Here is a 14,158-nt window from a genome sequence, read left to right as displayed (position 1 = left end):
CCACTGCGCCTGGCCCTGTTATGGGTTTTATGTGAATTCCTTTGGAGAGATTTTATTCATAAACAAACATGTAAAGAGATAAATATGGGGCCGGGGGCGGTGGCTCACGCGTGTAATCCCAGCACTTTGGGAGGCCAAGGTGGGAGGATTGCTGGAGTCCAGGAGTCCAAGACCAGCCTGGACAACATGGCGAAATCCTGTCTCTACAAAAAAAAATACAAAAATTAGCTGGGCATGGTAGTGTGTGCCTGTAATCCCAGCTACTTGGGAGGCTGAAGTAGGAGGATGGCTTGAGCCTAGGAGGCCGAGGTTGCAGCGAGCTGAGGTCACACCAGTGTACTTCAGCTTGGGCAACAGAGTGAGATCCTATCTCAATAAAAAAAAAAGAAAGAAGGAAACTAAAGATATATAAAAACAATAAGTAAATTCTCCCCTTTGGAAACAAGTTATAGTCCTTTGGAGATATTCATATATAAGCAAGTAGATATAGATACACACTTTTTTGCTTTTGTAGACAAATGAGAACATTGTTGACCCATCTCTTCATCTCTTGTCTTGCCTTTTCTACTTTCCAGTCTATCATGAAGATCATTCTGTATTGGTGCATAAAGTGCTTCGTTATTCTTTTTTATAGCTGCATAATTTTCCACTGTGGAAATACCTTGACTTATCTAGTCATTCCCCTACTAAGGGGCATTTAGGCTGTTCCCAGTCTAATGGTGCAGGCCGGGTGGGGTGGCACACGCTTGTAATTCCAGCTACTTGGGAGGCTGAGGCAGGAGAATTGCCTGAACTGGGGAGGTGGAGGTTGCAGCGAGCGGAGATCGTGCCACTGCACTCCAGCTTAGGCAACAGAGCCAGACTTTGTCTCAAAAAAAAAAAAAAAAAAAAAAGGTGCAATGAATAGCCTGTATGTGCATGATGTCATTGATTTGGAGTTTCTAGGTCAGTATACGTGCGTTGGTAATCTTGAGGTAATTTTGACAGATATTGTCAAATCTCTGTCACACAGAGATTGCAGCCCACATGAGGAATTCTCAGGTTCCAACGATCCCCCAGAGTCAGTTCTGGGTTTCCGTGGTGATGCCAGCTCTAAACGGTGCCCCCTCCCCCAGGTGGCCCATCCCCTGCACCCCTGCACCCCAAACGCAGCCCGACGAGCACGGGGGAGGCGGAGCTGAAGGAGGAGCGGCTGCCAGGCCGGAAGGCGAGCTGCAGCGCCGCAGGGAGCGGGAGTCGAGGGCTGCCCCCCTCCAGCCCCATGGTCAGCAGCGCCCACAACCCCAACAAGGCAGAGATCCCAGAGCGGCGGAAGGACAGCACGAGCACCCCTGTGAGTGACCGGGGGCTGGGGGCAGGGCTGGGGGCGCCACCCGGGCCACATTCCTCAGGCCCTGCTTTCATCTCATTCCCCGGATGGAACTCCTTCTTACCAACTCCTTCTTACACACATTCATTCATTCAACAAACATTTATCAAGTGCCTCTGTTTGCCTGAGCTCAGTTTATACACTAACACTTGATGTTAGTGTATAAATTGGTGTTCTGTGTCAAAGAAGTGCAGAATGTACTCATGGCGGAAAGGATGGAATACAGGAAATTAAGTGCTTTTAAAAATGTGGGAAGGGCCAGGCATGGTGGCTCATGCTTGTAATCCTGGCATTTTGGGAGGCCGAGGCAGGAGGATCACTTGAGGCCAGGAGTTTAAGAAGCATAGTTGGCCGGGCGGGGTGGCTCACGCTTGTAATCCCAGCACTTTGGGAGGCCAAGGCGGGCGGATCACAGGGTCAGGAGATTGAGACCACGGTGAAACCCCGTCTCTACTAAAAATACAAAAAATTAGCTGGGCGTGGTGGCGGGTGCCTGTAGTCCCAGCTACTCGGAGAGGCTGAGGCAGGAGAAGGCGTGAACCTGGGAGGTGGAGCTTGCAGTGAGCTGAGATTGCGCCACTGCACTCCAGCCTGGGCGACAGAGCGAGACTCAGTCTCAAAAAAAAAAAAAAAGAAGCATAGCAAGACGCCATCTCAACTAAAAATAAAAAAAAATTAGCCAGGCATCATGTTATGTACCTGTGGTCCCAGCTACGCGAAAGACCGAGGTGGGAGAGTCACTTGAGCCTGGGAGGTTGAGGCTACAGGGAGTTATGTTCCCGCCACTGCACACCATCCTGGGTGACAGAGCAAAACCCTGTCTCAGTAAATCAATCAATAAAATATTAATAGTAATTTAAAAAATCAGGCCAGGCGCAGTGGCTTACGCTTGTAATCCCAGCACTTTGGGAGGCAGAGGTGGGCGGATCACTTGAGGTCATGAATTTGAGACCCGCCTGGCCAATATGGTGAAACCCTGTCTCTACTAAAAATATAAAAATCAGCTGGGCGTGGTGGTAGGCACCTGTAATCCCAACTACTTGGGAGGCTGTGGCGGGAGAATCACTTGAACCCAGGAGGCAGAGGCTACAGTGAGCTGAGATTGCATTACTGCACTCCAGGATGGGTGACAGAGTGAGACTCTATTTCAAAAAAAAAAAAACAAAATGCCAGGCGCAATGGCTCACGCCTGTAATCCCAACACTTTGGGAGGCCAAGGCGGGCAGATCACGAGGTCAGGAGATCGAGACCGTCAGGCTAACACAGTGAAACCTCGTCTCTACTAAATATACAAAAAAATTAGCTGGGCATGGTGGCATGCACCTGTAGTCCCAGCTACTCTGGAGGCTGAGGCAGGAGAATCGCTTGAACCCAGGAGGCAGAAGTTGCAGTGAGCCAAGATCACACAACTGTACTCCAGTCTGGGCGACAGAGCAAGACTCCGTCTCAAAAAAAAAAAAAAAAAAGTCGTGGGAAGCAGCAGCAGCTTCCCCAGCTCCTCAGCTCTTCCGGCATCTACATTCAGTCCCACTCCATGCTCCTCTGCTCTGCACATGTTCAGGAGCCGCCCCACGTGGCTGTGCCCTTGGCCTTTTGAGGCTGGTCATGGCAGGTTACTACCAGTCAAGTCCCAGCCTTGGCCAGGGTGCACACAGGTGTGAGTCTCAGCCAACTGTGGGCCTAAACTTTTAAAAGTATAGGTCGCCTGCCAGGCACGGTGGCTCACACCTACAATCCCAGCACTTTGGGAGGCTGAGGAGGGTGGATCACGAGGTCAAGAGATCAAGACCACCTGGCCAACATGGTGAAACCCTATCTATACTAAAAATACAAAAATTAGCTGGCTGTGGTGGCGCATGCCTGTAGTCCCAGCTACTTGGGAGGTTGAGGCAGGAGAATCGCTTCAACCCAGAGGCACAGGTTGCAGTGAGCTGAGATCGCGCCACTGCACTCCAGCCTGGCGACAGAGCGAGACTCTGTTTCAAAAAAAAGAAAAAAGCATGGGTCACCACTCACACAGACACAGAATACTTATAGTTATCTTTTACCATAAGATTTTGCTGTTTAACAAAGAAGTTGGCTGGGTGCAGTGGCTCATGCCTGTAATCTCAGCACTTTGGGAGGCCCAAGGCGGGCGGATCACGAGGTCAGGAGTTCGAGACCAGCCTGGCCACCATGGTGAAACCCCATTTCTACTAAAAATACAAAACTTAGCTAGGCGTGGTGGTGCACGCCTGTAATCCCAGCTACTCAGGAGGCTGAGGCAGGAGAATTGCTTGAACCCAGGAGGCAGAAATTGCAGTGAGCTGAGATCACGCCACTGCACTCCAGCCTGGGTGACACAGCAAGACTCTGTCTCAAAACAAAACAAAACAAAAAAGTCATAAAAATTAAGTTTTTAGTCGGACATGGTGGCTCATGCCTGTAATCCCAGTACTTTGAGGGGCTGAATTGGGTGGATTGCTTGAGCTCAGGAGTTCGAGACCAACCTGTGCAAAATGGTGAGACCCCTTCCCTACAAAAAATAGAAAAATTAGTCTGGTGTGGTGGTGGCACGTGCTGGTAGTCCCAGCTACTTGGGAGGCTGAGGGAGGAGGATCACTTGAGTCCAGGAGGCGGAGGTTGCAGTGAGCCAAGATCATGCCACTGCACTCCAGCCTGGGAGTCTCCAGAGGGAGACCTTGTCTCAAACAAACAAAAAAAAAGTTTTTAAATACTAATTTTTCTCGTACATTCTTGAGAACATTCATCTTTTTAACTTCTTCTTAGTGCTCTTGGTGCCCCTGCGTACTTCCAGTTTATTTTGGTTCTAAACACCCAAGGCAAACCAAGGTCTCACTGCACGGCTGTTTGCGAGGTAGGGATGTTTCTGCAGAGGTCCTGACCATCAGGAGGCATCCAGCCCTGGTGGCTGGTGGTGTCTGGCTGTTACCAGCGTTCACCAGCCTTGACTGGCTTTGGCCGATTGTGACTGGCCTTCACTGGCAGTGCCTGCCAGGGCCCCACTGAAGCTTTGACCACAGTGTCCACCTGTTACCAGTGGCAGCCAGCTGTGGCCAGCATTAACCAGCCTTTACTGGCAGTGTCCAGCCATGACCAGTATTAACCAGCATCAACTGGCTGTGACTGGCTTTGACCAGCCTTGACTGGCTGTGACCACCCTTTGGCCAACGGTATCTGGCTGTGACCAGTGGTGTCTGACCATTACCACTTATGACCAGCTTTAACTGTCCCTGACTATTGGTGTCTGGCCATGACCAGCCTTAACTGGCTGTGACAGGCTTTGACCAGCAGTGTCTGGCCATGACCAGCAGTAGCCAGCAGCAACTGGCAGTGACTGGCTATGTTTGGTTTGGCCAGCTGTGACCCTGCCACCACCTGTGAGGACTGCTAGTCCAGGTTCAGGGCCCTGGACTCCACGGCTGTGCAGAGCCCGGGGTCAGTACAGGGAGGGGAGTGGAATGTTGTGAGGGAATCCCGTGGGGATGGGCCAGGAGAGGGTGCACCTGAGGACAGCTCACTGGCCACCTTACACCAGAAGGGCCTTAGGGAAACAGAGCTTAAAAGCATCAGCTCAACTTCAGGCAGGTGGCACAGGAGGGAGGCAGGGATGCCTGTGTGTCCTGAGTATTCCAGATAAGTACAAACTCATGCCCCTTGGCTCTTCCCCAGCCCTGAGACCTGGAGCTCCACATGGCAGCCTCTGAGGGCTGTGTGTCAGAGAATGATCCATAACCCAGAGAATGGGTGGGAGCGGCAGGGCCAGAGAAGGAGAGGATGAGGTGGGAGTGTGATTAAAGAAAAAAGAAAACAAAATTGTAGGAAGGACTGGAGGAGCGGACAATGGGCGGGATTGGTAGGAACAACAGTTACAACCACACCACAGAACTGACCCAGCAAGGGAGCTGCTCCTTCTGAGGCTGCCCCATCAAGAGTGCATTGTTAGGCTGGGCACGGTGGCTCATGCCTGTAAGCCCAACACTTTGGGAGGCTGAGGTGGTGAATCACTTGAGGTCAGGAGTTCAAGACCAACCTGGCCAACATGTCAAAAACCCGTCTGTGCTAAAAATACAAAAATTAGGCCCAGGCACGGTGGCTCACGCCTGTAATCCCAGCACTTTGGGAGGCCGAGGCGGGCGGATCACGAGGTCAGGAGATCGAGACCATCCTGGCTAACACGGTGAAACCCCATCTCTACTAAAAATACAAAAAATTAGCTGGGCATAGTGGTGGGTGCCTGTAGTTCCAGCTACTCGGGAGTCTGAGGCAGGAGAATGGCGTGAACCCAGGAGGCGGAGCTTGCAGTGAGCCGAGATTGAGCCACTGCACTCCAGTCTGGGCGACAGAGCCAGACTCCATCTCCAAAAAAAAAAAAAAAAAAAAAAAATTAGCCTGGCGTGGTGGTGCCTGCCTGTAATCTCAGCTACTTGGGAGGCTGAGGCAGGAGAATTGCATGAACCCAGGAGGTGGAGGTTGCAGTGAGCTGAGATTGCCCTACTGCACTCCAGCCTGGGTGACAGGGTGGGACTCTGTCTCAAAAAAAAACCAAAAAAAAACAAAAAAAACCACATTGTCGTGGCTGTAACCCAAGACTCAAAAACCTCATCCTCCATCAAAAGAGCTTCTTTATGCCCAGAGGGCTGGACAACAGGCACTGGGGCCCTGCTGAAGCAAAGCCCTTCATCTCATAGCCTTGCCTGTGTGAGCTGAAGTCAAAGCAGGCAGGAGAGCAGCTGCTGCCCCATTTCCACCTTCCAAATCTTCATGAATGCAAAGATTGGCAGAACCCAACTTATATGCAGAACCTGAGCTGCAAAGGATTCTGGGAAATGTAGGACTTGGCTTTTCTGCATCTGAGTTCCCAAGAACAGCATAGTAGGAAAATATCCTCAACATGGGAACAGGAGAGTGGAGGCAGCTGGACATGGTGGCACACACATGTAGTCCCAGCTACTTGGGAGGCTGAGGTGGGAGGATTGCTTGAGGCCAGGAGTTCGAGACCAGCCTGGGCAACAAGGTGAGATCCTATCTCTTAAAAAAGAGAAAAAGGGTGGAGGCAGTTTGAGAAAGTGGCCGGGCCTCTGAAGCCACGTAGAGTTTGAATTACATTAATGAGCCGTGTGACCTTGGGCAAGTAACTTCACCTCTCTGATCTTCAATATCTCACTATGTGAAATGGGCTCATTAAAGAACCTGGGTCATTGTGAGGATCTTGTAAGATCTCATACGTGAAGTACTTCACATACTGGCACAGTAAGCACTCAGTGAATGAGAGCTATTGTTATTGCTAAACGAAACCCACACCTTAAGAAGGTAAAAAAGGAAAGGCAAATAAACCTCAAAGAAAGTAGAAGGGACCAGAAGTGGTAGCTCATGCCTGTAATCCCAGCGCTTCGGGAAGCTGAGGCAGGAGGATTGCTTGAGCCCAGGAGTTCAAGACCAGCCTGGACAACATAGACCCTGTCTCTGCTAAAAATGAAAATTAGCTAAGTGTTGTGGCACATGCCAGAGGTTCTAGCTACTTGGGAGGCCGAGGTGAAAGGATCCACTTGAGGCCAGGAGGTCGAGGCTGCAGTGAGCCATGATCACACCACTGTGCTCCAGCCTAGGCATCAGAACAAGACCCCATCTCAAAAAAAGTAGAAGGGAGGAGGCATTAAAGAGAATAAATCAGTGAAGGAGAAGGAAGAGGTACAATAAAGCAACAAAACCTAAAGTTGGCTTTTTTAAAAGATTGATAAAATCAGTCTGGGCCTGGTGGCTCCTGCCCATAATCCCAGCACTTTGGGAAGCTGAGGCGGGTGGATCACTTGAGGTCAGGAGTTTGAGACCAGCCTGGCCAGCATGGTGAAACCCCATCTCTACCAAAAATACAAAAAATTAGCTGGGCGTAGTGGTCCACGCCTGTAATCCCAGCTACTCGGGAGACTAAGGCAGGTTCACTTAAACCTGGGAGGTGGAGGTTACAGTGAGCTGAGATCATGCCATTGCACTCCAGCCTGGGCAAAAAGAGTGAAACTCTGTCCAAAAAAATAAATAAAATCCAATGGACCCCTGGTAAAAATCAATTAAGGAAAAAAGGCAGCAAACATGAATCACCAGTATCCAAAATGAAAAGGGGAACTTTGTTCTAACATTAAAAGATAGTAAGATGATATTAGGGCCGGGTGTGGTGGCTCACGCCTGTAATCCCAGCACTTTGGGAGGCCGAGGCGGGCGGATCATGAGGTCAGGAGATCGAGACCATCCTGGCTAACACAGTGAAACCCCGTCTCTACTAAAAATACAAAAAATTAGCCAGGCGAGGTGGCGGGCGCCTGTAGTCCCAGCTACTCTGGAGGCTGAGGCAGGAGAATGGCGTGAACCCCGGGGGGCAGAGCCTGCAGTGAGCCGAGATCACGCCATTGCATTCCAGCCTGGGCGACAGCGAGACTCTGTCGCAAAAAAAAAAAAAAAGATATTAGGAACTACTTTATGCCAATAAATTTAACAGCTTAGATGAAATGGACACATTACTTTAAAAACACACTGTATCAAAACTGACACAAGAAGAAATAGAAAACCTGAACAGTCTTATATTCTTGTTAAAGAAATTGAATTTGTACTGAAAACCTTCCCTATAAAGAAAATTTCTGGCTCAGATGACTCCCACCAGTGGAATTCTTCCAAACACTTAAAGAAGAAATAACACTAACCTTAGACAAACTTCCAGAGAATAGAAAAGGAGGGCTGTCTTCCTAACATGTTTATGAGGTAGCATAATCCTGATATTCCCTGTGTTCCCAGAGCTCACAGCCCAGTATGGGATGGGGACATATATGAGAACAGACATTGACAAGCACAGTGATTGAAGCTGCAGTGGGGAGCCCAGGGGCCTGTGGGAGCCCAACGGAGGCACGTGACAGCCTGGGGCCGGGGGTGGTGGTAGATTATGAACTGACACCTGAAAGATATGTAGGAGTGAGTCAGGGGAAAAGGTAGGAGGAATGTTCTAACAGGCGAGACAGCCAGTGCACAGGCTAGGCACAGTGACAGCATGTGGCATGAATAAGTACGTTAGCAAACATTTGGTGTGGCTGGGCTGGACCTCAAGAAGGTGGGCATTGCTGGGAGAAGAGCGGTGGACAAGGATGCCCCCTGGAAACCTTCCCTGCCTCGTTTTCCCTCAGTGTCCCCCTCTTCTCCAGTCTCCAGGGGTCTCCCTTGACTCAGCCTTGGTGGCGGGATTACTCATGAACCTTTCACATCTTTGGGACCTTTCACCATCTCCTACTCACCCTGGGTTCCCACATGAGCCCCTGACTTATTCATCGATGGGGAGGGCAGAGAAGGGAAGAGGGAGAAGCTCAGGGGCATGTCTTCACCCCATCACTCCCTTCCTGGCCGTGTCTCCTGCAGAACAACCTCCCTCCCAGCATGATGACCCGCAGAAACACCTACGTTTGCACAGAACGCCCGGGGGCTGAGCGCCCGTCACTGTTGCCAAATGGGAAAGAAAACAGGTACGGAGGGGGCAGCAACAACATGAGGGGTGGGAAGTAGGGGGTAGGTGAACAGGACCTCCCTTGATCTGAGATGATAGGCATTGGAGGCTGGTGCCATGGGGACCAGAGAGTGAGTGTATCTGCCCTGCCCTTGGCAGAATCGACCCATGTACCCCCCTGAAAATCCTCCCCACTTAATTAATTAGTCTTCAGCACCAGGAAAGCATTTGGCCCTGTTCTCCGCCTACAAGCCTTGGGAACCTGAATGATTTTTTGAATGATCCGTTTTTAGAACTCGAGAGAAGCCCCAGAATGTCACAGCTTCAGCAGCATCTGGTTGGCTGGCTTTCCAGCTTGTTGGCCTGAGTCTGTGAGGTCTCTTCCAGCTGGCAAGGGAGAGAAACCAGTTCAGACTGGCTGGAGCAGAGAGAGGGAAGGGATTGGTTCACATCACAGGTCAAGGCCAGCTAGAATGGGGCCGGCTCCAGGATGAGGACACTGCCGCCCACCAGGACTGTAGGGCAGGTTGATGGCCAACACAGGGCACACTCTGGGATGTACCTGATTAGTGGGTGCAGGTGTTCCCACTGGGTGTGGGCAGGGGAATGGGGTAGTTAACAGTCACGATTCTGGCCGGGCACGGTGGCTCACCCCTGTAATACCAGCACTTTGGGAGGCTGAGGCAGGTGTATCACAAAGTCAGGAGATCGAGACCATTCTGGCTAACATGGTGAAACCTGTCTCTACTAAAAATACCAAAAAAAAAAAAAAATTAGCTGGGCGCGGTGGCGGGCACCTGTAGTCCCAGCTGCTCGGGAGGCAGAGGCAGGACAATGGTGTGAACCCAGGAGGCGGAGCTTGCAGTGAGCTGAGATCACGCCACTGCACTCCAGCCTGGGCAACAGAGTGAGACTCCATCTCAAAAAAGTCACGATTCTGTGAATACTCAGTTCTGAGTTTGAATCTTACCTCTGTGCTCACACTGCTAGCGGAATGACTGGGTAAATCTCTGAGCCTCTGTTTCCTCCTCTGTAAAAAGGGCTTGATGCTGGCTGGGCGTGGTGGCTCACGCCTATAATCCCAGCACTTTGGGAGGCCGAGGTGGGCAGGTCACCTGAGGTCAGGAGTTCGAGACCAGCCTGGCCAACATGGTGAAACCCTGTCTCTACTAAAAATACAAAAATTAGCCAGGAATGGTGTCATGTGCATGTAATCCCAGCTACTCAGAAAGCTGAATGAGGCAGGAGAATCGCTTGAACCTGGGAGGCAGAGGTTGTAGTGAGCTGGGATTGCACCACTGCACTCCAGCCTGGGCCATACAGCGAGACTCTGTCTCAAAAAAAAAAAAAAAAAAGGCTGGGCACAGTGGCTCACGCCTGTAATCCCAGCACTTTGGGAGGCTGAGACAGCCGTATTACGAGGTCAGGAGATCAAGACCATCCTGGCTAACATGGTGAAACCCCATCTCTACTAAAAATACAAAAAATTAGCCGGGCGTGGTGGTGGGCGCCAGTAGTCCCAGCTACTTGGGAGGCTGAGGCAGGAGAATGGCATAAACCTGGGAGGCGGAGGTTGCAGTGAGCCTAGACTGTGCCACGGCACTTCAGTCTGGGCGACAGAGCGAGAATCCGTCTCAAAAAAAAAAAAAAAAAAAAATAGGGCTGATGCCGTCCACTTCCAGGCCCCATTATAGAGATCCAATAGAGATCAGGTGTGTCCTGTACCTGGCACTGGGTCTGATGCTTAGAAGGCCTTCATTCAGTGACTGAGAGTGCTTTTTTTTTTGGTGGTTATCAAATAATAATAGTGAACATTCATGAAGCAGCAGCTACATGCCAGGCTTCTATGTCTATTGCCTGGCTCAGTGCCCCTAACAACTCTGTGAGGTAGATCCTAATATCTCCATTTTACAGCTGAGGACATAAGGCACAGAGAGGTTAAGTAACTTGTCCAAGGCCACACAGCTGGTAAGTCAAGAAGCAGATTCCAGACTGACTCCAGAATCTATTTGTAATCACCATTAATACATGGCCTTCCAGTTCTGCTCAAGAGACAGTGGAACAGTTAAATTACAGACTGAGACCAAAAAAATCAAAAATTAAAAAAAATTTTAGAAACAAAAAAAAAATAAAAAGTATAGACTCAGCTGCTGTAACAAAAACAAAGAGATCCCAGGGTAGAGTAATTTAAATAAAAAGGAGGTTTAGTCCGGAGGGTCCTCCAAGGACCCAGGTAAGTTCTTCCAGCCCCAACACGAGTTTCCAGCTCTGGGACTGAGGCTGCTGCACCAGCTGCCATCATTTCCCAATCAGCAAGAAGTGGGGAAAGAGTAGGGGACAAGCAACAACTCTTTGTAAAGGCATCACCCAGAGATGGTACAGAGCACTTCTGCTTATATCCCATTGGCCGGAGCATGGTCACATGACCATTCCTAGCTGCAAGAGAGTCTGGGAAATGTAGTCTCTGGATGGGTGGCCATGTGCAGTGCTCATACTCTTAGGGGTTTGGTTACCAAGAGTGAAACAGGGAGGATGGATTCTAAGGGAGAAGTAACAGCCTCTGCCACAATCAGGATTCTTCTCTGAGATCCAGGCTGGGCCTGGAGTCCCTGGGAGGATAGAAATTGGAGGTCTGTGCTGGGCGCGGTGGCTCACACCTGGAATCCCAGCACTTTGGGAGGCCAAGGCCAGTGGATCACCTGAGGTCAGGAGTTTGAGACCAGCCTGGCCAACATGGTGAAACCCCATCTCTACTGAAAATACATAAATTACCCAGGCGTGGTGCTGCATGCCTATAGTCCCAGCTACTCAGGAGGCTGAGGCAGGAGAATCACTTGAACTCAGGAGGCAGAGGTTGCAGTAGCCAAGATTGCCCCATGGCCCTTCAGCCTAGGTGACAGAGTGAGACTCTGTCTCAAAAAAAAAAAAAAAAAAAAAATTATCCAGGCATGGTGGCACATGCTTGTAATCCCAACTACTCAGGATGGTGAGGCAGGAGAATTGAACTCAGGAGATGGAGGTCTGGCCCCTGTTGTCGACTAGGAAGGTCGGAGGGGCTGGAGGAGGGTCCTGGGACAGTGGAACCCCCACTGCCCAAATTATCGTAGTGAATACAGGTATCCTTGACCTTTACATTTATCTCTTTCTTGATTTTACATGATGAGAGTTCAGATAGCAAAGTGTCTGCCAAGTTGATTTGGTTCCTGAGGTTCTGGCAGATAGCAAGGAAGTCACCCAAAAATGTCTGTGCATCTATTCAGTTGCTGCGTTTGGAGAGAGGAGAGTTGTGATAGGAGATGATTTGGAGGGGGTAGACTTTGAAGAAGGGACAGTTTGAAGAAGGGGTAATAGGAGAGGAGAGAGTCAGTAAAATAATGCTAAGATTGTATAGTGCACAGCCTGCACAACTGTACGTTGCTGCCCTGTCTCTGAGTTCCAGGCTGGTTGCAGTTCCTGGTCTCAGGACAGGAATGTGAAGAATCAAAGGGACTGGGGCCCTGGCCTGCCTCAGTCCCCCACCCTGACTTGTCTGTCTCTGCCCACAGCTCAGGCACCCCACGGGTGCCCCCTGCCTCCCCCTCCAGTCACAGCCTGGCACCCCCATCAGGGGAGCGGAGCCGCCTGGCACGCGGTTCCACCATCCGCAGCACCTTCCACGGTGGCCAGGTCCGGGACCGGCGGGCAGGGGGTGGGGGTGGTGGGGGTGTGCAGAATGGGCCCCCTGCCTCTCCCACACTGGCCCATGAGGCTGCACCCCTGCCCGCCGGGCGGCCCCGCCCCACCACCAACCTCTTCACCAAGCTGACCTCCAAACTGACCCGAAGGTGAGCTCTGCGGGGATGGCAGGGGCAGGGCGGGGCGGGGGGGCTGATGGGACCTAACCTGTCTTCTACTCTGCTCTGTCTCCTGTACCCCAACATTTCCTCCTCCTCCTCCTTTCCTCCTCCCCTGTCGCCCCTCACCTCCCTCCTCACACTGCAGGGTTACCCTCGATCCCTCTAAACGGCAGAACTCTAACCGCTGTGTTTCGGGCGCCTCTCTGCCCCAGGGATCCAAGATCAGTAAGTCCCGTCCATGCCCTGTTCTTGCGGGCTCTGCCTCCCTGTCTGCATGTCTGACCTGTGTGTGTGGGCATTGGGGAGGGGGCTCTGTGGATGTGAGTGGGGTGCAGGGTCTGTACATGGGGTCTGATTGTTCATTTACTCACAGAAGCACAGCCTCTGGAGCCAGCTCTGCCAAGTGACCTTGAGCAAGTCACTCAAGGTCTCTGGGCCTCGCTTTCCTCTTCTGTAAAATGGGTATAGTAATAACAGTACCTGTCTCCTGGGGTTATTGTGAGGACTAAATGAAGTGATGTATGGACTGAGCTTAGAAGATTGCCTTGGAAAGTGCTTTACATGTGTATTAGTTATTAATTGCTATTATTCATTGAGTCCCTACTGTGTGCCTGGCACTGTCCTATGCCCTGTAGCAGAGGGTGAGCAGAATGTACAAAACTCCTTCCCTGGCAGACTCAACATTCTACTAAGGGATCTAGACAAAAAACAAAGAAATAAGTAAAATATACTTACTATATAGACTGCTAGGTAGTGCGAAGTAACTAAGAAGAAAAATAGAATAGGAGCCACGTTTGGTGGCTCATGCCTGTAATCACAGCACTTTGGGAGGTTTAGGTGAGCCCAGGAGTTCAAGACCAGCCTGGACAACATAGCAAGATCCTATCTCTACAAAAAAGTAAATAAATTGGCCGGGCATGGTGACTGCAATTTATTGTATTCCCATGGACTTGGGAGGCTGAGGCAGGAGGATCACTTGAACCCAGGAGGTCAAGGCTGCTGTGAGCTATGATCATTAGTCTTGGCAACAGAGGGAGACCCTGTCTCTAAAAAAAAAAAAAAAATAGAACAGGGAAGGGAATAAGGGGTGTGGGGAAGGGATGGGGTGCAGCATTAAATGGGCAGGCCTCTGGATGAGGCGGCTCAGGCCAGTAATCCCAGCACTTTGGACAGATCGCTTGAGTCCAGGAGTTTGACCAGGAGTTTGAGACCAGCCTGGGCAATGTGGCAAAGCCCCATCTCTACAACAAAACAAAACAAACAACAAAAAAAAAGCAGATGTGGCACGCGCCTGTAGTCCCAGCTACATCAGGGGCCAAGGCAGGAAGATTGCTTGAGCCCGGGAGGTTGAGGCTGCAGCAAGCTGAGATCTTGCCACACCTGCATGACAGAGTGAGACTCTGTCTCAAAAAAAGAAAAAAAAGGGCAGGCCTCACGAAGGAGGTGTTGTTTGAGCAAAGCATGAATGTA

General features: G+C 50.7%; 1 protein-coding gene across 2 annotated transcripts in view; it reads left to right on the top strand.

Moving 5' to 3' along the window:
• The window catches only part of MARK4 (microtubule affinity regulating kinase 4), a 53,919-nt gene that overhangs the window by 35,594 nt on the left and 4,167 nt on the right, over window positions 1-14,158 (top strand). The window contains exons 13-16 of one of the 2 annotated variants that reach the window (XM_055251135.2): window positions 1,116-1,333; window positions 8,768-8,871; window positions 12,398-12,676; window positions 12,834-12,913. In XM_055251135.2, the coding sequence (XP_055107110.1) occupies window positions 1,116-1,333; window positions 8,768-8,871; window positions 12,398-12,676; window positions 12,834-12,913 (681 nt within the window). The remainder of the gene's footprint in view (window positions 1-1,115; window positions 1,334-8,767; window positions 8,872-12,397; window positions 12,677-12,833; window positions 12,914-14,158) is intronic. The other variant, XM_055251133.2, reaches the window with a different exon arrangement.

The sequence above is a fragment of the Symphalangus syndactylus genome, chromosome 17 (genome assembly GCF_028878055.3).
Source record: "Symphalangus syndactylus isolate Jambi chromosome 17, NHGRI_mSymSyn1-v2.1_pri, whole genome shotgun sequence".
Classification (NCBI taxonomy): Eukaryota; Metazoa; Chordata; class Mammalia; order Primates; family Hylobatidae; genus Symphalangus; species Symphalangus syndactylus.
This window is presented reverse-complemented; position numbering and strand designations above follow the sequence as displayed.